Source organism: Carex rostrata, chromosome 21, assembly GCF_964058835.1.
Source record: "Carex rostrata chromosome 21, lpCarRost1.2, whole genome shotgun sequence".
NCBI classification, from domain to species: domain Eukaryota; kingdom Viridiplantae; phylum Streptophyta; class Magnoliopsida; order Poales; family Cyperaceae; genus Carex; species Carex rostrata.
Window position 1 is genome coordinate 7989201 of NC_135938.1, and position 24786 is coordinate 8013986.

Genomic DNA, 24786 nt, shown 5'->3' on the forward strand with positions numbered 1-24786 from the left:
TGGATTCAATTTCCTTGGATAACCTCAAAATATTTCATAATTTCCATACCTCTGTATTCTAAGTTTCTACAATGAAACAAAATATCTGCCAAAATATTAATGTACAATAACAAGATGGCTTGATCTATCTACATACATGTATATTATTTTTCAAATTACAAATGGGTTTGCTAACCGAAAAAGACTATTATATTAATATAAAACATGCCAGGGGCCTATGTAGATACTAAAACATGCTCATTGATTTCTGGTAGATTTCATTTTCTATACAAAGGATGACATTAATTGAACATTCTAAACATCAATAATTTCTTACCAATCCAAATGAAATAATAGTTGATGAGGAGCATATTATACCGGTACCAGTTCAACCAATAAATGCAGTTCCTAAAGCCTAACCTCATCTCTGTTATAAACATGTTTATAAACAGGAGACATCACCAGTGTTTACTGGCTCCATCAAAATATGATTTTGTAAATATTTCAAAGTTCAGAAAATGATTAAACAGCACCAGTTAGGAAAAGAGAAAAGTTATATTATTGAAAATTAATTAATATTGGAATAGCATTATACATGAAACGATAAATCTTGCAATAACATTATGTTTTTGAGAAAATTCTGAACCATCCAAAAGTAATAATTTTGTATCTATTTAAAAAAAATGGTAAAACTTAAAAAAAAATATATAAAATTTGGTCTCTAAGCACATTCTAATAGGGAGATTATATTGAGCGGTTCAAATGACTGTTTGAGACAAGCATATGAGACATATTGGGGCAAAAAATAATGGGACATATTAATCATACTAAAAATATATTCATATTTAGCATGCAATCAGTAAGCAGTACATGTCTAACAGAAACAAATTAATTAGTTATTCCCTCAAAAGGAAGAGGAGGGTAGGGATTTTTGGCTCAGGCCCATGGAAAAATTCTGCGATTTTGAATTTAAATTCGAAAACGCGGACTTGTTAAGTTAGAGGTTTGTATGAATTTTATTTGTATGAACTTTAAATTTTCTTATTTTTGTTATTTTTAAAGCTTGCCGTATTGTTGTTCTTAATTTTATTCTGTTGTTTAACTTTGCGATTTTTGTGTTTTTGTTCTTAATTTTATTCTGGCCAAAACATGTGATTTTTTCATTTTTGTGATTTTTTTTTGTTTTAGTGTAGGATTTTTGTTGTTGTGTAAATACTATCATAGAACGATAAACTACACTAAACAAAAACTATAAAACTAAACTCAAACATAATAAAACATAACATAAATAAACTGAACTAAAACTATAAGAAAACTCTCTATCCATGGAAATCCTAAGGCAAATATCGGTCAGGTGGTCTACCCCTATTTTCCCTACTAAAATTCCGGACATGCCAGTCATTCCACTGTGGTTCTCCTTCCTGCGCTCTACGAGCTGGTGTAATCTCCTCCTCGGGCTGGGCCTCTATGCTCATCGTGAGTGCTGTACTCCATGGATCCTCGGCTTCGTGGGTAGCTGGCGGTGGCGGGGGGGGGGGGGGTATGGAATACGGAATTCACAAACTGGGACGCATAGTCAGGCTGAGTCCCGCTACCAGAGGCCTCCCAATCGTGAGCCCTCGCTGGATACAGCTGACGCGGGGATGTGTCTGTGGGCTCAAATGGATACACCGATGGATCAACGCTGATCTGGAAATTCAGAGACTCATGCATAGGCTGGGGGTCCGGAAACTCATGCTGCTCATGCGGCCCGTGTATGCCCTTACTTTTCGGCTGTAATATTGACCAAATGGTACAACCCCCTATTTTGCAGATACTGGTCCATCAACGGATAGTACTTCATAGCATAATGCCGACTCCTCACATCTAAAATGTCATCATTCTGCGTTGAAAAAAATAAACAACATAAATACATGAAGATACGAGAACTAGACAAAATTTAATCTTAAAAAAACAAAAGAAAAAAGTAATCAAGTACCTCAACAGATGCCAGTGAGACTCGGTGCTCATCGTGAGGCATCCATAATAAAGGACTGAAATGGTCCTTGCTGTTCTCGGAAATGGGCTCATCAACAGGGTCGGGTGGTGGTGGTCTCCTAGGTCGTCCCCTAGCCATCCTACGTTAGACATCGTTATGTATATAAATATGGGTTGCCATTTAATATGGGTCATTTCATTCCTAACTATTATTAAATAAAATGTTAAAGAGTTATTGTATTTGTTATGTAGATAGAATCAAGGTTCAACTAGATTTTTTTTATTCCACACAATACATATATTACATTATATTATATATATATATATACATATATTATATTATATTATATTATATTATATTATATTATATTATATTATATTATATTATATTATATAGAGGTTGGCTACTCTACTCTACTTTTAGACTGTGGTTATTCATAATAAAATATTTATTTTTTCGGATAAAAATAAAAATCACGGAATATTCATCTAGTATCCTTAATGACCAAATTCTTGTGTAAGACAGATATACCAATTATTATGAAATAACCCCTGTTCATAAAAATATTTTAATAAAAATAACTAGATTCAGAGCATAATTTTAAAAATACCCAAAACGTAAAAAAAATTCATGGTCCTAATTTTAATTTGAAAACGCGGAAAATCAAAAAGGGGTTGACCAATTCGATCGAATCGGGAAAATCAACAACCCGCACTCGATAATTAATCATTATATATTCTACGGTTTTCTCGAAATAAATCGATCGACATAAGTCGCATAAGCAATCATCAATTGATCGAGTCGGGAAAATCAACAACCCAACTCGATAACTAATCAATTCGATCAAATACAAAAAATTTGAGAGAGGGGTTTACCTTTACTCGAGATAGCTTGAACACTGCGGTTCGGCTGGTGGCTCGTCGCCTCAGAGATAGTAGAGATGAGAGGGGCAGGGGTGGGGTGGTGTGGGGCGGAAAAGAGAGAGGGGGCGGAGGTGGGTGGTGTGGGGCGGAAAAGAGAGAGGGGGCCGGAGTGGGGTGGTGTGGGGCTTCACCGAGAGGGAGGGGGACAGAGAGGGGGTGGGGTTTCACGGAGACAAGAGACAGAACCGTAAGAGAGGAAGAGAGACATATTTTGTTCCGCCAAAAAAAAAAGAAAAAGGTAGAACCGTGGATATTTTCCACGGTTATGAATAAAAAATCAGGACTGTGAAAAAAAATCCACGGTTTGGACATTTTTATAAATTTGACTGAACTATTGTTATTATTATTAAAAAAAATATTAATTGGGTATTAATAAAAATGTCGGTGCTTCGAAGACCGAGTCCAATAATTGGTCCACTAAAAAAAAGTTAAATAATTGGAAAACCTGCTATTCCTGTCCTTTTGTGCTAGTCAACTCCTCTGCAATACCTTTTATATTCTATCAAATTATTTATTATTATAACGTGTTAACTCAGAGAAAGTAACTTTCAATATAAGTTCTAAATTTGAGGTCGTTGGTAGAGGTGTTATTTTATCAGATTATTCGGATTCGATTTGAAATTAAACTGGATCTGAATTAGAACTGATTTGAATCCAATTAATTTGAATAAGGCATGATTTAAACAATATAATTAGTTAAATATATCATATCTAGATTAATGAGTAATTCCTTCATTTATTTTAAATCAAATATCACATCATGTGCACTCACATTTTACCTATTTATTTTTTGAACGAAATTTATTGTTCTCTTCGCTAATTAAAACAAATTAATATTGATATTCTATTTATGAATTTTTGTAACATGTTATATTGTATTATTTATAAACAAGAACAATAGTATAATTTTTTTAAGCAGATTTTAATTTATATTATAATGATATATTATGCAAGATGTTTACGAAATTATAATTATATTTCAACATAAAGGGTTTTTCAAATGCTTGTGAATTATGACATGTACCCGTTCTAGATCTGAACCTGCCTCAAATCAGAATTAGACCGTATAATCCACAAATAAGTTATGGGTGTTTATCTATCTGGAACTTAAAGACTGTATTCAAAATATCTACGGGTAGATAGGTATCCTGATTCGAGGCCGACCTGATTTGAATATAATAAATATATGGATCGAAATTCGGGTCCAAACACCTGAATACGAGTTCAAATATAATAGTATCCAAACCCTACTCGACCCAATAGCACCTCTAGTCGTGAGTGCAGACAACAATTAATTTTAAAAGGAGGAATTAAAAAAAAAAACAAATATTAATATGGGATATTAAACTTTTTATAGATAAGAAAAATGTTATTCTAAAACTATAAAAATGCTATATGAAGAGTTCTAGAAGGGTCCAACATCAATCTATCAGAGCATCAGACGGACAACTTATTTCATCGATGTCCTAAACTTTTGACAACTAATTTTAACTCTGTTCATTATAAGTAGGATTAAAATGCTTTATTATTTTCATGTTGCAATCATGCTTCACATTTATAACTTTATTTTGAAAGTTTAAATAGTCGATTCTAAATGCTCAATACAATTCCTATATTAAAATTTGCTTGCCGACTAAATTTTATAGTTTTTGAAAAAAAATACTATGTTTTTTAGATAAGAACAAAATCATTATTTTTGGATAGTCTAGAAACAATAATTTTTTACTTATTTAAACATTTTAATATTGAGATTTTGTTGAGCAGTTCAAATCAAATGTTTAAACTTTAAAATCATACATAATAATAGAAATGGAACATGAAAACAATAGGACATTTAACCCTACTCATTATAGGGATTGACTAACTATCCTCCAATTAATTTCCCTCATTCATCCCCCAGTCAATAACTACTTGTAGGGACTAATGGGTCAAAATCAGAGTTAATAATATTTATAACCCTAATTGTCCACTCTACTTATTAATTCGCAAGCACACAAATCAATTTGTATAGTATAGATCGGGGTGTTGATCCACATGGATGGTGTATTAATAGATCTAATCGCAAATCAAGTCTAGGTTATCGATACTTTTAGGTTGGTTTGGTTGTTTGTTGATTGATTGGTTGGTTGGTTGTTTAGTTGTAATGTTCAGTTACAACAGTGAAATAGTAGTTGATTAAGTGTTTAGAAGATAAGACTTCTAGGGATTCAGACATTGTATCATTCAATCTCGTTTAATCTAAGTTTGGGATAACTTAGCAATTGCATACGGTTCTGTCACTATCCGCATGCTACTGCATAGACATGTCAAGTACTCAATTGCATGAGGTTTTGTCACCATTCGTATGCTACTGCGTAAACTGTACATGGCTGGTTTCCACTCCAGTCAGAATTGCACACGGTTTGGCTAGAACCGCACATCTCCTATACTAGTATCAAATGCAATCTGAAGGTTACTAATCCTGTTATAATGTTAGTCACTGTTATGTTGTAACACCCTAATTGAGTAGGACTGGTAAGAGAATGATACCTTATCCTAAACTTAAATAATTGCATAAAGATCAATGATAAGTCTTAATTACTAAGATTAGAAATGGTCAAGTTCACTGTTACGTCATTCCTTATATACCTTTCATAATAATAACAATTAAGATTACTCCACTATCAGTTTATAGAGTGTGACATTCTTCTACTAATCTATACCCTAATATGTTTCTAACTGAAATTCGGATCACAAGAGATCAACAATTACGTCTATTCTACTTGGATCTAAGATAATTGAATCTTCTACCTACTGGTCAACCCTATACGCATACCATGGAGTGTACATATTTATGTGTGTCGAGGTTAGTATGCACTAAGTCAAGTAGTAATACAAAGAGTAAATCTAAAAAAGAATTTAGATCATAAGCAAATGACAAATATAAATAAACCTTATATTAAACTCATAAGAATTCAAGATTACATGTCTTCACCCTAAAAAAGAGTTACTTGGTCGCTCATGGCGAGTTCAACAACAAAAGAGACAAAAGACATGAAAAAAGAGAACAATAGAGAGAGATGGAAGGAGAACACCTATGCTGTCTCTTCTCTCATGCACACCATCTTAAGATCTTGTCTCTTCCTTCTCTTCTAATGAAGACTTCGCTATTTTACTATTCTATCCTTTGCATAGCCTCCATAAGAGAAATCCTAGTTTTAACTTAATATTCTATGCTCTTTGGTGTGGAATGATGAATAGTAGTCCAGAGATATGTTTTCCCTTCATCTAGATGCATATATATATAGGCCTTGGTTGGTAAGTTAAAGCTGTAACCGCTGTTCTGGCAGTTGTCTGTGCAAATGCCTTAGTCGTATGCGGTTCATAGGTAAACCGCACGGAGAGCATAAGTTCCTGCTCGGCAGCTCTCTGGGTCGTATGCGGATGAGGGCATCCGCATTCCTGAGACTAAGTGTCGGAATTGCTTCGTTTTATGCCTGTTTTAGCTTGAATATCATTGGAAATCTGCAATTCTCTAAAATCAAGTAAAATAACAAAAATGAATATGATTATATAGAAAATGAGTAATTGTAATTCGATAAATGACAATATTTTAGGTCAAGTGATAGGAAAAATCACAACTTATTTTAGCACTATCAAGGACCGCTCATTAATTGTGCATCATTAATTACTTGGGCGACCACCTAATATTTGATAGATTTTACAACTGATGCGTGCAAATATGGATACCTATGCGTGCAAGTATTCATACCTAAGATACCAAGTATTTCACAGAAAAATGGACATATCACACACCCATCTGTCTCTTCAACGCCTTTCTTTCACACCCGTACAATTTTTTTAGAGGTAGTTTTTTTTTTCTCCGTTCAATCTCGCAAATATTTATGACGATCTGTGAGAAAATTTGCAAATATAAAACCATGAACGTCTTCTACGCAATATTTTCTTTTAAATGAGATCCATGATGACGTACTTTTGGGTTATCCATCGTGCAAGTATTCATACCTCGTCATGAATACTTTGTCGTATGAGTATTCATATCTCGTCGAGCAAGTATTCATACCTCATAATGCAATTGTAAATAATTCATGTCTGAAGTGTTTGTACCTAACATATTTTATCAATTCTTTTTCCATATGACATTGGATAATGTCTGAAAATATTAATATTAAATATTACAAATATTTATACATCGTCATGCAAGTGTAAATATGTCATATGTCAAGTGTTAGTAACTAATATAATCTATGAAATTTTATTTTTATTTTCATATGGCACTAGATGATGTATGAATGTATTAATTTCAAGTGTTTCAAGTATTCATACCTCGTCATGCAAATGTTAATAGTTTATGTATCAAGCGTTTTATCTAAAAGATTTTATCAATAGTTTTTTTTCTTATAACATCAAATGACGTTTGAAAGTACTAATACTAAGTATGCAAGTATTCATACCTCATCATGTAAGTATAAATAATTTATGTATCAAATATAAGTATCTAACAAATTCTATTAATTTTTTTTCCCATATGGCACTGAATGATATATGAAAGTATTAATATAAAATTATTGTAAGTATTCATATATCGTCATGTAAGTGTAAATATTCATGTATCAAGTGTTTTTATCTAACAAATTATATATATTTTTTTTCATATGACACTTGATGATGTATGAAAGTATTAATATCAAGCATTGCAAGTATTCATACCTCGTAATGCAAGTGTGAATAGTTCGTGTATCAAGTTTTGTATCTAACATATTCTCTATCTTTTTTTTTTTCATTGTGGCACTAGATGACGTTTGAAAGTATTAATATCAAGTATTGTAAGTATTCATACTTATAACTGAAGTATGAATTGATCTTAATTTAATATTTTTTTTTTACAAATTACTATGTTTGATGCTTGATTGTATTAATAGTAATATAGAAAGTATTCACATCTATGCATTTATGTATTAATATTTACGTTGTAGACTATGTTGTATGAATACGGGTATGGATATCGTATCATATACGATATGGATACGACAATATGACAATTTTCAAAAATCTAGAATATAATACAACTATTATATATGAGGAGGATTCAAATGCACCCAAAAAATATAACGGTTCGGATTGACCAATGGTCTAGAAAATGTAAAATCAGTGATTTTCAAAGTGGCTTAATAAATAGTAAACAAATTTCAAAAAATGTAAAATTTGGTCTCCAAGCACATCTTAATATATAGATCGCATCTAACGGTTCGGATTGACTATTCAGACTTTGAAAACGGAGAAAAAAGATTTGAAATATAGGGTGCATTTGGGTGCACAAAAATTTGGGTGCATTTGAACCCTCCTCATTATATATATATATATATATATATATAGAGTCTGGCTAATTTGCTACCGGAAGCACTTCGATCGAGGTGCTTACGGGGCTATATTTTATTATGTAATGTTTAAACAACAAATCCAAACTATTAGATGTTTAATCTATATTAAAATATACTTGGAGACCAAATTTTATATTTTTTGGGTTTTTTTTTACTATTTATTAAGCTGGTTTGAAAACTGTTGTTTTCAATGCTGCAGAAATTTACTGAAAACAGCGGTTTTCAAACCAGCTTAATAAATAGTAAAAAAATTTAAAAAAATGTAAAATTTGGTCTCCAAGTAGATTTTAATATAGATTGAACATCTAACAGTTTGAATTTGTTGTTTGAACATCAAATATGCTAATATGACCCCGTAAGCACCTCGTCGAAGTGCTGCCAACCGCAAATTAGATAGTCCCTATATATATATATATATATATATATATATATATATATATATATATATTATTTTTTATTATTTTAATTATATTATTAATTCATGACAACGATACAAATAAAAATTAATAAAGTTTGATGATTTTGCTATGCTACTTGTCATGTTTTTTCTAAATCCCCAAATTTAACAGATTTAATTGATAATCAAGATATGGGTGGGGTCGTGGGGTTCGCCCGAAAACAAAAATAGAGAATAGAATGGTTTAATTTGGGGAATGGGGTCCATTGTAAGTGAGTAAGAAGATGATAGAGAACATAAATGAGAGTTTGAAGCTGGATTCGTGTAGCTTTTCGTGTGGCCACAGTGTTATTTTGTTTCTTCATTTTAACCTAATTGTTATGTAAATATTTTGAGATTCTAAATTGATTTTCATTTACTTAACGTTAAATAGAAGCATTCATTATAGACTAATTGTTAACCATTCATTTCATTAGATTCGAAAATTCGAATTATAATTACGTATGTGTTTTCTATTGACATGTTTTAATTTTAATTATTCAAATTTTTTGTACACCACTTTTTGTACGAAGTTGAAGTTTCTTGTTCTTCAAATTAAGTTTTTAATTTGCTAGATTTAAATTTTTCAATAATTCTTGTTTATTTATGATGCTTATAAGTTGGATTTACTTACCTTAGATAAATTTTAAAATTCTACTCATTCGTAAATTTACTTTGAGTTAATTATTTATAATTTAACTATTGTTTATCACAAATTAATAAATTTTAAAATATATGAAATTATGGGTTATCACATATAGATTCTTAATTTTGATAGTTAATGAGTTAGTTATAAAAAAATAGTTAGATGGGAAATAAATGAATGATAGAAGATGGGGGATAAAAATATTTATTCCTCATTATATGATTGATTTTCCACTTTTATATTTACAGAAACTGTTTGGATCTTTCTTGCTCCCTATTCCATGTAATTATCTAGCTAAGTTATTCCTCGGTTGATGATGCTTGATGGCAAAAGCGTGTTTGCTTGCAATGCAACAATAAATTTTAATGTGAATAATAGGGTTGGAAATTGTGAGAGAAAAATGAAGGATTTTCTCATTTGTTGATTTTAATTTGATCATTAAGACGTACGAATGTTAAATTTGAAGATGACTCTGCAATGCTAGAAGTTGGACTTTTTTTCATACTTCTTTTAATTAATAATAAAAAAAATGTTGGTTGGCATTTCGCAAACTGACAAAACTTATAATGATTATATTTAAATTTTTAATAAATTTCGTGATAGACAAGTGTGATAGATTTTAAAAAAAAATTACAACATGACATCTGCATTTACCATTTTCAAGTACAATTCAGACTAAGACGTGCAATTTTAATTTAATGTCAGGAATCTTACTTTGGTGAACTGTCGGCAATAAACAAACTAAGCTACCAATAATTAATTTTGATCTACTCCCGCCTCCCGCCCTCCCGGTCATCGGAGTACCGAACAAAGACATGTGCAATTTCAATTTACTTTGACCCTCCCAAATGCAACTTGGAATAGTTATGTAAACGGATAATATATTTTAATATATCTTCTCCGGCCATTTTTATTAATAACCCAAAAAAATAAGGTATTTACCAAAATAACCACAAAATCTGAGTTTTTTCAAATATAACCAAACCGCCAGGCATGCTGGCGGTCCACTTCTATAGCGGACCGCCAAGGACATGGGCGGTTTGATAGGGACCCGACCGCCAGAGTTCTGGGCGGTCCGCTTTTTTTATTTTTTTATTTTTAGAGATCTAATTTTTTGTTAATATTTTCATTTGTGAAGTTTTAGTTTTTTTTTGCTTAGGGTATTTGCCAAAAAATAAAACATTTGATGTAGCGTTTAAATAGCGTTTATCACGTCATAGCGTGCCGACTGAAAAAACAGCGCTATTCTCAAATAGCGCCGCTATAGCGATTTTGGCGATTTTGAAGCGATTTTAGGCGATTTTGAGGCGATTGCTACATGTATTCATTGTTATATTTCATTTTGATTTGATTTGTCAGTTTGATTTGATTTGCCAAAAATAACGGACCATTTCAATTTTGGATAATTTTGGGCGATTTTGAGGCGATTGCTACAGGTATAAGACCGTTTCGATGGAATTGCTTAGTTTTAACACTTGATTAGTTATAATTTGACGAAATAGACACATTGTAATTTCAGAAGACCGTTTCGATGTAAAGTAGAAAAAACATAAAAACCAACATGAAATATAAAATAAAACTGCAATCATAATAATGCTATAGTCCAAAATACATCATAAAAAAACTGCAATCATTTCAAAATACATCATAAAAAAGCTGCAATCATTTCTTATGCTTCTTCCCCGAGGGACTGAACCTAGCAGCTGCTTTGCCTTTGAGCTCCCTGTCCAGCTGCACACGCCTCGGTATCTGCTGGGAGTGAGGACTCACATCTCCTAAGTCCTCCTCTCCACCCTGACTCTCATCACCAGTGAGGCCAACCTCCCCCGGGCCCTGTGTATACATGTGCGGCGTACCTGTAGTGGCTCCCCAAGGATCAAATGGAATGGCTGACTCGGCATCGGCGGTCTGCTACGCATCTCCCATGGATCTTCGGCCCAGCTAGGTGCATACGTGGCAGGAGGCGGTGCGCCAAATAATGCAGATACAAATCCATCTGTGGTCTGAGATGCACTCCTACCAGCCTCATAGTCGTGCTGCATTGTATCTCTGTATCGTGGTCTACAAGAAGCAGTCAAAACCTTCCCGAAATCACCAAATCACGGTCAATGCGGTCGGTTTCGAGATCCTTCGCTTCGCCGAAATACACGACGAGTCAGCGGGTTGCGGTCGGTTTCGAGATCCGTCGCTTCGCCTCCAAACCTTCCCGAAATCACCAAATCACGGTCAATGCACCACAAAGACACCACAACGAGAGAGAGAGGTGCAAAAAGAGTGAAAAGGGCTTATAGAGAGAGAGGGAGAGAGAGGCAGAAAGAGAGAGAGAGGGAGAGAGAGAGGCAGAAGAGAGAGAGAGGGAGAGAGAGAGGCAGAAGAGAGAGAGAGAGAGGCACCTGGGCAGAGCCGGGTGGCGGGCAACGGCGGCGCTGGGCGGACCTGGCGCGCGTCGGTCGGTGTTTTTTTTGGGTTTGTGGTGCGGGCTAAACAGAGACAGAGAGGGGGGACGGACCGGGGGGAAGCATTAATCTATACTGGACCGCCAGGGATCCTGGCGGTCTGGTCCCTAGTGGACCGCCCAGGTTCCTGGCGGTCTGGTATGGAACTGGACCGCCAGTATTCCTGGCGGTTTGGTTATTTTTCGAAAATTTCTGATTTTGGGGTTATTTTGGTAAATACCTTTTTTTTGGGTTATTAATAAAAATGGTCGTATCTTCTCGTATTGGATTTCGTATTCGGATATCAGAGGAGGATCTAGTTACACCTTTTTTGGTGACACATAATTACACTTTTTATTTTTAAAGTTTTCAAATTTTAATTAGTTGATCTAAACTGTTCAACATTATGAATATATTAAAATGTGCTTGCACATTAAATTTTATATTTTTTTTGAATTTTTTTTACTATCAATTAAGCATTTTACAATATCATTGTTTTCAGACCATTGAATTTTTTACCCAACTTAATACATAGTAAAAAAATTCAAAAAAAATATAAAATTTCATATGTAATTACATTTTAACATATCAATCATATGTTGAATGGTTTGGATCGACTGTTTGGACTTTGAAAATATAAGATATAATCTGGTGTCACTAAAAAAATGGTGTAATTAATTGGATCCCTCCTCATATATGAATATACTTTTCAATATGGATTCATATTTAAAAAAAAAAAAAACTGAATATCCAGTTCAGAAGTCTGTAAGTATAACATTTAATTTGGATTTCGAAGTATAATATAAAAATATATTACAAATCCAATTAATTTAAGAAAAAATTACTCAACTATATCTACATCATGTTTCATCTTCTTTTAAGATTTATAATTTTTTCATACATTTTGACAAATAATATAATTGTAATATGTGGTTAATTTTTGTTGATATAAATATTTAATTAATAAATTTATATCAAAATATCATGTAGTTATTTTTTACGTATGCATCTATAATATGTATTTCTTTGTATGAAATATATGATAATTTTAATTTTAATATCGAACTGTATTCATATTTATATCCGTATTTGTTTAATAATTGATATGTATTGTATATGCTAAATATCTTATCAATATTCATATCCGAGACTATTACTCTATTAGCATCAATATTAATATTTAAAAATTAAAAATTAATACATATACAATTTAACTATCATAGATTAATATCTGATCCGTATACACACTTAACTTGAAATCCAATTGTTATTACGCGAAGAGAGAAGAGTGTATTTAATTATGAGGAGGGTTCAAATGCCTCTATGTTTTTGTGCCTCCATCATGCCTCCATCTCTCTCCATCATTTTCAAAGTTCAAACAGTCGATCCGAACCGCTCAATTTAACCTCCATACTAAAATATGTTTGAAGACCAAATTTTATATTTTTAGGAATTTTTTTACTATTTTTTTAGATAGGTACAAAAATACTGTTTTTAGATGATTCAGATTTACTGATTTTGTACTTATCTAAAAAAATAGTAAAAAAATTCCTAAAAATATAAAATTTGGTCTCCAAACATATTTTAGTATGGAGGTTAGGTTGAGCGGTTCGGATCGACTGTTTAAACTTTGAAAATGATGGAGAGAGATGGAGGCATGATGGAGGCACAAAAACATGGAGGCATTTGAACCCTCCTCTTTAATTATATGCTCGGATTGCTGGCAGCTGGGAAAGTACATGTAAACAATAGGTCCTTCGTAATATTAGAGAAAGATGCCCCATTTCTCAGTGATCCATGCATAATTTGTGCATATACAGTACAAAAAAGATGGAACTCAGAAGAAAGAAAATAAAAGCAGAGGATGGAAGTATGGAACTCATTAATAAAAAAACAGAGGATGGAAGTATGTAAGATAGTGATTGATAAACTGATCTGGAGGACCAAATATAAAATTGACACTTGCTAACAACCCCTACCTTGTAAATATTTATTCGTTCTTAGCACCAACTTTTAATGTGCGCACATAAATTTTAATACATTAATTCAGATTGGATGTGGGAAATGTTAAATGTTAGCTTCCCTCAGATTTTCCATGGACACTATGAAATTTATGACTTGAGTGAACTTAACATTTGAATAAAATAAAGTTTTCCACTTCTCATAATGGCGCCATTTTTTTCTGCTTCAAAAAAAGAAAAAAGAAAAAAGAAAAAAGAAAAAAGAAAAAAGAAAAAAGAAAAAAGAAAAAAGAAAAAAGAAAAAAGAAAAAAGAAAAAAGAAAAAAGAAAAAAGAAAAAAGAAAAAAGAAAAAAGAAAAAAGAAAAAAGAAAAAAGAAAAAAGAAAAAAAGAATCACACTATTTTAGTTTCAGGGGTGAAACTGTCAAAAGGGAAATGAATCATTGTTACTCAACTATTAAGAAATGAAAATTTGCATGTTTGCCCCCACAAACCCTCAAAATATGTTCACATCTCAGCCAAATTTTGTGTTCAAGAACACAATGAATTTTATGGTAGTTCGGCATAAGCCTCGGAATTTGTTTTTTCAGATGTGCATTTCTTGAAAGCCATTTTTGTGCGAGAACTTATCATCTCATAATAAGGTTGCCTCCCCAACATCTATTGTGACATTTGACACTCCATCAATCTGTCATGGCAGTAGGCCCTTCAGAGAACTTGAGAGAATTACATGCATGAAACAGGTAATATAAATGTACTAACTTTTAAATAGCGTTCAAGCTTTAATCATAGTTCTAAATTGTGCTGAACATGTTTGAGAAAATTCAAATTATACCCAGCTGTAAATTAAGTTGTAATGAAAAACTTTGTGTTTATCTTTTTTTTTGAGGAAATATAAGGGTCACGCCCAACTTTGTGTTTATCTAATATTGACAAATTTGCCCCTTTCCTGGTACATTTTGTGCTTAGCTCAGACTGAACTAATAAACCAATTAGTAAAATAAAGATTTGAATTAAATTACCCCCAAAATCACACTGGGGTCGTGACAAAAAGAAAGTCAAGGAGGAAAACAAGAAAGAATAGAACAGGAAAAGGAAAATGTCCTGGGTGGGAGAAGAGAAGCCACTGCGTAAGATTGCAGCGGCATTCGACCCGCTTGCTGATGTGGCAAACAGTGGAAGTGTGGTGATGGAGCTCAGGGCCTTCTCTCGTGCATGTGCACATGTGTCGGTTGTCTTTGGATCTCTTGGTATCGCCTTCAAATTCGCTGAGAAGGATTATGTATCTAAGGCATGGGCATTCTTTTTTCCTTTAGATCTATTGCTTTAGACCTTTTAGACCTTTTGTTTATTAGCTGTTTTAACGATTTTGGCATTTACCCACTTCAAAGATGGAAATTAATTGTGTGAATATTTTATGAGATGTTGCCTTATTGCCTAAGGGCTTCTTCAATTGCAAGTATCCATGCATGAACACCAAAGCAAGCTCAGCTAATAAATTTCTACACAGCTCCACGCATTTTAGGGCTTATTTGGGTTGAATATGCCACCAAATTGAAATAAACTCGGTCGATCTAGGCCTCGATTTGGTTATATGCTAGAACCACAAAATTGTACCAAGCTTCACGAGGCATAGATATCCCTATATATTAAAATAAGTCCATTAATTTTTAATAAAGAACTTAAATCTTAATATATCTTATCTGCCTTTTATTAACCTTAATTTATGCATCTAAGGCCCTGTCAAGTTAGCTAATACAATTAGGCATATAATGATTTTTGAATTGATTGAACTTGAATTAGAGTAGACAATCTGGTCCGGTACATTGATGGAGGCATCAAAATCTATCAAAATATTAAAGTATTAGATAACATCTTTCAATGCATTTTGTGATGCCAGAGTGGGAAAAAAAATTAGCAAAGGCTCAATTTTGTTATGATGATGATGCTACTGAAGTTTAACAGGAACCCTTTGTTAAAATGGGTTAATGTGGCTAACATTCAGCCAATATGGTTAGAAGCCTATACCATACAAATTCCACAACCTGCTTAAATTGAGATCCCGGTTCCATTCTGTCTGAAGAGAAGATTAATGCTTCAAATTCTACCTCAGCATTGATCAAATGTTTGAATTAGGCATTTAACAGAAACTGGGCTTTGATGGAGTGCTTAATTTGGTGTAGAATGGGGCTTATTGCCACAATAAGAAACCAATCGAATAGAATTCTTTGAAATTTAGAATGATGGACTTGGTGGCAGGTGGATGATTTGATAGAGGCATCAAAATCTATCTCGACTTTGGAAAATATGATAGAATTAGACATCCAACAAGACTGTGTGAGACAAGACGGGAGCCACACAATAAATCTACTCAGAGTACTACGTGGGCTCGACTTGATGAGAGTTCTTTATGAGGAGCTTATCAAGTCAGAGTAAGTTGCATGACCAGTGGATATGTAAATTCATGTGACATCTGTATTGTGCCAAACAACCTTTTCATGTGAATTGTATGTTCTTACATCTGACCAATAAATGAATGAATCATATTTGGTTTTAGTATTGTGTGATTTATGACTGTTATTGTGGTTTCTAAGCTGATATACTAGCATTTATCCTTGCTCAAATGCAATTGGTTAGTGAGGTTCCAGATAAATACCATTTAAGCCCTAATGCTCAACATTAAACCCCAAAGACACTTCCATCTTACCCCGTTTAATTCTTCATTTAGCCATGCTTGCAATAAGAGTCGGTGCTAATTTTTTTTCTTTTTCTTTGCAACATCCTTGTTAACAAAGTTTTTATACAGTGGCAATTCATTGAGAGATGCAGCATCAGTGGCCTACGAAAAAGTTTTTGCACATCATCACAGTTGGGCTGTTAGAAAAGCAGTTGCAGCCGGCATGCTTGCGCTTCCTTCCAAGTCTCAGCTCTTGAAAAGGCTGAATGAAGATGGTATGTTCTTTTACACAAATGTCTTGATTACTGTCTGGTTTTTTTAATATTCTTATGTGCTGGTTCTAACTTCTAAGATCCACTCAATGTCTCATTTGCTGAATTATTCCATTTGGATCTTAAATTGTGTTCTATGTATTACCAAGGATTAGAATGTATTAATTCATGGATATAATGCTTTGTTATGGTAAGGTATCGGTTATCAGACTATCAATCTTTCTACTTTTTTTCGGCCATTTTTATTAATACCCAAAAAACAAAACTTAATTTTAAAAATAACCATCAGTTCTGGTTTTTTTCAAAAATAACCAAACCGCCAGAACTACGGGCGGTTTCCTTGGGAACCAAACCGCCAGAACTACGGGCAGTCTCCCTGGGGACCAAACCGCCCCTCCCACGGGCGGTCTCCTTTTTTTTTTTTTATTTTATTTTATTTTTTTTATTTTTTATTTTTTTATTTTTTAAGAGAGACATCTGAGTATTTTGATTTAAATAATGTTGTGAAAAAAAAAAGTTTTCTTGTTTAGAGTGTATGTCAAAAAATTAAAACATTTAATAAATTTATGAAGTGATGTCGTTACTCTTTATAACTTTGACTTTATTTGTCAGTTAGATATCACAAATCTAAATATAACACTAATGAAGGACTTGGCCTCTATTCAAAAATTTCCAAGCTCTGACAGCTTGTTGATCTTTTGCCGGTTTTTATAATATATGTATAATATACACATATACACATATACACATATACACATATACACATATACACATATACACATATACACATATACACATATACATACATACATACATACATACATACATACATACATACATACATACATACATACATACATACATACATACATACATACATACATACATACATACATACATATATATATATACATATACATATACATATGCATATGCATATACACATATACATATACACATATACATATATACATATACAAATCGAATTAAAACATATCAGATTATAACTAAGCAAGTTTTAAAACAAAGCAATTCCATATACTAGCAAATTATAACTAATTAGTTACAACATAATTATAACAAATCGAAATAAGTTCACACTAGCAAAAAAATGAGTTTATAAAAAAAAAATTTGTATATATGTATATGTATATATGTATATGTGTATATGTATATGTGTATATGCATATGCATATGCATATGCATATGTATATGTGTATGTGTGTATGTGTGTATGTGTGTATGTGTGTATGTGTGTATGTGTATATTATACATATATTATAAAAACCGGAAAAAGATCAACAAGCTGTCAGAGCTTGAAAATTTTTGAATAAAGGCCAAGTCCTTCATTAGTGTTATATTTAGACTTGTGATATCTAACTGACAAATAAAGTCAAAGTTATAAAGAGTAACGACATCACTTTATAAATTTATTAAATGTCTTAATTTTTTGGCATACACTCTAAACAAGAAAACTTTTTTTCACAACATTATTTAAATCAAAATACTCATATGTCTCTCTAAAAAAAAAAAAAAGGAGACCGCCCGTGGGAGGGGCGGTTTGGTCCCCAGGGAGACCGCCCGTAGTTCTGGCGGTTTTGTTATTTTTGAAAAAAACCAGAACTGATGGTTATTTTTAAAATTAAGTTTTGTTTTTTGGATATTAATAAAAATGCCCGACTTTTTTTTGTGGCTTTTTTCATCATGAGGGACAAGGAGCATTGCTGGAAATACTTGGTCATATATTTATGATTATGTTTTTCGTCATTACCTCATCTATAATTAAGTCACAAACTTTTTAAACAAATTATCACAAAAATTGTTTGTGTAGTTAGCAGTATATGCATAATCATTGCCTTACAAAATGACTTAATTTAGTTGGTTTTTCGTATTTTGCACAGAGGGCTCAGCAAAAGTTGAGATGCAGAGTTTCGTCAGAACATCTGTGCCTGTTATCAAGTATGTTGAGGAATTGTTCAATTCAAGGCAGCTTGGTATTGATTGGTGAACCTTTTGCCAATGATACATATAATTTGCTGAAGTGGGGTCTCAACCAAACTTATCAATTCTCATATGTTTTTCTTCTGTTTTTTCTTTCAACACACAGATTTATGTAACTATACTACTTGTCTTTGATAGTGCCAATAATTTATTTATTGAAACTAGTAATTTAAGTTTGATTTTTCTCTAACTTCCTACAGAATTATAAATTGTTATCGTCACTCTGACTAGAGTTTCAAGTAGAAATATCCATCTTCGTTGTCAAGTAGCTAAATTGTGCATTTAAGTACTTAAATGTTTTTATACTTCAACTCCCTTGATTTTTCAATCGTAATTTTATTTACAGTATATGCAAGAAGTGGATCATGCATTTGAGGTGCTAATATGGCAATCAACTTATTTTTTAATATCAAGGGATTTTTAGTCAGAATTTTTTTTTTGTTCATTTTTGCTATTGTGCATGTGTGCTTACTATGAGGAATCAAAGTTTGTGTTTTTGTAGATTTTCAAGAAAGTAGAGGCGTTTGAATAAGGTCAAATTGTCTTTAGATGTACAGATTGTTTATGAGGGGCCGAGAAATGTACAAGTAAAGTGTACTAATCACTTCTTATGAATTGAAAATTTTCATTTTTATCCTTCAAAAATTCTAAATTATACAGAAATTAATGCTATTAGGCCCCTTCATAGAAAATGAAATGAGTGAGTCTATGGTACGACGCGCATTACCCTTCTGAAGATAATTCAAAATCCGGACCTTTGAATCTTCATCAATATTTGTTCTGTGAGATTCGCTGGATCAAACATTGACGGGGTGACTCTGTTAAACTATTGATCCTTGGCCTCCGTCTATTATTTCTCCTCTATTCATTGCGGATCCGTATTCTCCCAGGTACCTAACTCAACAAAATTGAAACGGACGGCCCAGATTTAATATCAGCCGGTGCCTGTTCGAGATGACAGAAGGGGTAGTATTATTTGTGCTTTGAGAGTCGTGCCAAGTTGAAAATTACAATCTTGGGCCGTCCAATTTAGTGGTACTCAGTTAGGTAACCTGAGGTGATGTGAATTAATCGCCCTATACCTCTATCCTTCATGTTTCTCCTCTCCAGCGATAAACCCTATCCCCTATCCCCTACCCCTCTCTCTCTCTCTCTCTCTCTCTCCCTCTCTCCGGAAAAACATCCTCCCAGGTACTGTAAAAGATTCTTCTCACTTCACGGTTTCAGATTAACTCTCAACCGCTTTGAGATTCGGGGTAGCCTAAGGGGCAGTATTACTGGGCTTTGAGAGTCGTGCCAAGTTAAAAAGATCGGTTTAGATCAACTAATTGTAAAATATTCCCTACTACGGAGGCATATGGGGGTTCATAATACGTGTTTGATATGTCTCAATTGTCCATCAGAGTTGGCTCTGCATTTGTTGTTTCTATGCCCCAATGCAGTGGAGATTTGGTTTGAGGTTGGCGGCGGTTTGGTTTTAGAGTTATGATACCAAGACTAACAATTGAGGAGATTATAGTAATGTCAAGGCAACAGGCAGAGATGGAAGGTGAAAGGTTCTGCAAAATATTCATGTGCACATGTTGGATGATATGGAAGCAAAGGAACAATAGGGTTTTCTCTGGAACCCTGACGTCTCCAGCTATTGTGGCCCGAGAAGAGACAAAAGAGATCACCAGTTGATCAGGGAAGTCCATTAGGCCCTCCTGATTTATTACTCGGCTACTGTCTAACTGCAGCCTGCACTTCTTTATATATGAACTCATCTTGAAGTGAAGTCAAATCCACCTCATGGTCCAAGTACATCAGAGTCAGGTCAAACTTGAGAAGTTCATTTTGTATCCCCTACCTCTCTCTCTCTCCAGAAAAGCATCCTCCCATACTGTAAAAGATTCTTCTCACTTTACGGTATCAGATTAACTCTCAACCGCTTTGAGATTCGGAATAGCCTAAGGGGCAGTATTACTGGGCTTTGAGATTCGGGCCAAGTTAAAAAGAACGGTTCAGATCAACTAATTGTAAAATATTCCTTATTACCAACAGGCAGAGATGTCAAGGTATGATACCAAGACTAAACCATTTTGGAATTTTCTAAAAAATTCTAAATTATTCGGACAATATTTTAAACCATTTAAAATTAACTAATTAATTATATTATAAATTAAAATAAAAAATAAAAATACCTGAATCGAAAAGCCGATTGATCAGACAGTCAGAGCTCCAAAAGGGATACGAAAAGGAAAGAGGTTCCTAAAAAAATTCTAAATCATTTTAGAATTTTCTAAATTATTCTAAATTATTTTAAAATTTTCTAATTGATTCTAAACCATTTTGGAATTTTCTAAGTGTCGGACAATATCTAAACTATTTTCTAAATTATTCTAAATTATTTTGAAAATTTCTAAATGATTCTAAACCATTTTGAAATTTTCTAAATTAATCAGACAATATCTAAACCATTTTCTAAATTATGATAAATTATTTTCTAAATTTCTAAATGATTCTATACTATTTTGGAATTTTCTAAATTAATCGGACAATATCTAAACCAATTCCTATATTATTCTAAACTATTTTGGAAAGTTCTAAATTATTCTAAACCATTTTGGAATTTTCTAAATTATTCTAAACCATTTTGGAATTTCTAAATTAACAGGGCAATATTTTAAACCATTTTGAAAATTTATAAATTATTCTAGACCATTTTCTAAACCATTTAAAATGAACTAATTAATTATATTATAAATTAACTTTAAATTAAAAAAATAAAAATACCTTAATCGTCTAGCCGATCGATTAGACAGTTAGAGCTCCGACAGCAGAGTACACCCTAAAAGAGTGAAAGTGAAAGAGAGAAAGAGATGTGTGGGGAGAGAGGGAGGAAGGGCAGCCGGGCTTATGTAGGCAGATAGCGAAACCGCACATTTTTTTTGCAGTATTGGGACTAAATACCGCAATTTTTTTTGCGGCTTTAGCTCCCATTTACCGCAAAAATATTTTGCGGAAATTGGTGTTAAAACCGCAAAAAAAATTTGTTGTTTGGGTACTTTTCGAAAAACAGTGACAAACTGGTTATTTTTAAAAAAAAAATTTTGGATATAAATAAAAAAAATCGGCATATATATTACAGTAGAAAACAGTTTACAGAGGAGCTGAAATCTTTATTTTATTCAAATGTCAAGTTCCCTCAAGTCATAAATTTAATGTGAAGTTGAAATCTTTATTTTATTCAAATGTCAAGTTCCCTCAAGTCATAAATTTAATAGCTAGTGTCCATGGAAATTCTAGGGGAAGCTAACATTCAACATTTCCACGACAAATATGTATTAATATATCATTAAAAGTTGGTTCTAACAACGAATACATAAATACAAGGTAGGGGGTTGTTAGCAAGTGTCCATTTTATATGTAGTCCATCCTCAACAGCTCAGTAGAGACCAATTTTATAGTAAGGTTGACAATCCGAACTTGTCCAGATCAGTTAAACAATCATTATCTTACTTAATTTTAATGAGTTCCATCCTCTGTTTTTATTTTTATTTTTATTTTATTTAAAACAAAAATTTGTCGAGTAATGGTCGAAAGGCAAGTCATTTAATTATAATTAATCTTCACAGTGAATATTGTATTTTGTCACAAAATTAAAGTTTGATTATGAGTGAGCATCTTTTTGTACTGTTTATGCTCAGTTATGTATGGATCACTGAGAAGTAGAACATCTCTCTCTAAGGGTCTGTTCAGCGTGCATATAGGAATAAAAATAGAAATGGGTGGAAAAGTTTTGAACTGATTTTTACTATTCACGTGAAAAAAAAAAATTTCAGTCAGCTGAATTTTTTTTTTCCACGTGAACAGTAAAGTTTGGAGATGTCGCCGAACAGGCCCTAATATTGCAAAGGACCTATTGTTTGCATTTCTTATATACAGATCGGATATTAATGCACAATAGTTAAATCGTACATATATTTACTTTTAATTGTTAAATATGAATATTGATACTAATAATCTCCGATATGGATAGTGATCAGATATTTAGTATATACAATACATATCAAATATGAAACAAATACAAATATAAGCATTCATAAATTGAACTATATAATATTTTGATAGCAAACTTATTAATTAAAATATTTATATTAAATAATACAAATCAACCACATATTACCATTTTATTATTTGTCAAAATATAAAAAAAATTATAAATCTTAAATCTTAATAGAAGATGACACATGACTAGATATAGTTGAGTAATTTAATCATAAATTAATTGCATTTGTAATATAATTTTGTATTATTCTTCGAACTTGAGGACTTCTGAACTGGATATTCAGTTTCTTTTTTTTCTTTTTCTTTTTTAAATTATATTGAAAATTATATTCAATAATCGGTATGCGCTGAAATATCCAAGAAATCCAATACGAAGAGATATATTAATATACGATCCGTTTACATGTCTATTCCCAGTTGCATTTGTGAGGATCAAATTAAATTTAAATGCGCGCCTTTGGCCGGAAGTAGATAAATTTGTTTATTACCGACAGTTCACCAAAGAAAGATTCCTGACAATTCAATTGCACGTCCTTGTCTGGAATTGTATTTTAAAATGGTAAATAGAGATGTCATATTCTAATTTTATATTTTTTTTAAATATAGCACACTTGTTTATCACGAAACTAAAAATAAAACATAATTATTATAAGTTTTGACTGTTGGCGAAATGCCAACTAGGGGTGTCAATGACATCATTTTGTCTTTTTATCCAATTCGTACCATATTCGATAACATGGATATGGATAAGACGGATATGGATAAGAATATATATTATAAGAATATATATTTTTTTAATTTACTGATATGGATAATTCTTTTTTATTATTTAAATGAGTAAGAATACATATAAAGTCTATTTTGTATCCCATTAGATAATTATAAAATAATAAAATTATATAGAGTTGGGCTAAAATGAGCTATGGAGTAAAACGAGTTTTTGCTCCATGGCACTATATTTTCATTTTGAAATTTCAAACAACCAATCCGAACCGTTCAACATAATCTCCATATTGAAATGTACTTGGAGACCAAATTTTACGGAGGTGATCCGAACGGCTCAACATGCCTCCCCTTGTTGGTCTCAAAGACACTTAGAAGGAGGTGAATAGAACATTTTTATAATTTTTATTCTAAGTTAAATTATCCAGCGTGTCTATAAGTTATTCTTGGCGGAAACTAGAATAACTTGAATCTAAACTAAGAAATAATAAAGTAAATAGTAGAGTTTAGAGACACTTGACACGAGAGTTGTTTACGGAGTTCGATACTAACATCTATGTCTCTAGGGCCTGCGACCTTCGAGATGGTGCGCCTTTCTTTATCCAATGAGAAAGGAGTACAAGATGGAACCGATAAGCCCTTACAATCTTATGAAAAGTCATATGGCCCGAGCATGCAAATGGTTCAAGGAACACTAAAGGCTTAAGATAACAAAGCGAGCAACAAATGCTCTAAGGATGAGCAACCGACTTTTACCATTATGGGATTATTTTATCCATTGTGGCATAGATTAATTGACCATTACAACGGTCAATGGATTGTTACAAGCAACACAATAATTATACGAGCATTGATATGATATGTATATATATGGAGTTTAATAAATCAATTTATGTTTAAGAACAAATAATACATTTGTTGTGATCTAAGTTGTAAACAGATTGGAAATTGATAAATAGTGATCAAACTATATCTTTATCCATTATAATTTTTCAGATACAAATAAAAATACAAATACAAATGGTCTCAAATATAGATATGAATCGAATAAAATAAATATTTTTTTGGATTTGGATCCGAATAAAATGGATAATATCCCAACTGTTTACATCCTTACACGAAGCCTTGGAAGACATTTTGAGGTTGAAGGTTCCAATACCTCATGTTTTTCATACCTCATCATACCTCATATTTTATATCTTCACTTTTATAGTCCAAATTGTCGATCTAAACCGCTCAATATGTTATCTATACTAAAATATATCTGAGTATGAAATTTTATAATTTCTCAAAATTTTTACCTATTTTTTAAGATAGGTACAAA

The 24786-nt window shown here is 32.4% G+C and overlaps 1 protein-coding gene across 1 annotated transcript; it reads left to right on the forward strand.

Annotated features, from left to right (window-relative positions):
• The first annotated feature begins 14764 nt into the window (after window positions 1-14764).
• LOC144573373 (accelerated cell death 11-like) lies at window positions 14765-18807 on the forward strand. Its single transcript, XM_078323147.1, has 4 exons — window positions 14765-15030; window positions 15999-16171; window positions 16546-16691; window positions 18590-18807. Exons 1-4 carry the CDS (start codon window positions 14839-14841, stop codon window positions 18694-18696), a joined length of 618 nt encoding a protein of 205 aa, XP_078179273.1. The 5' UTR covers window positions 14765-14838; the 3' UTR covers window positions 18697-18807.
• Window positions 18808-24786: the final 5979 nt, after the last annotated feature.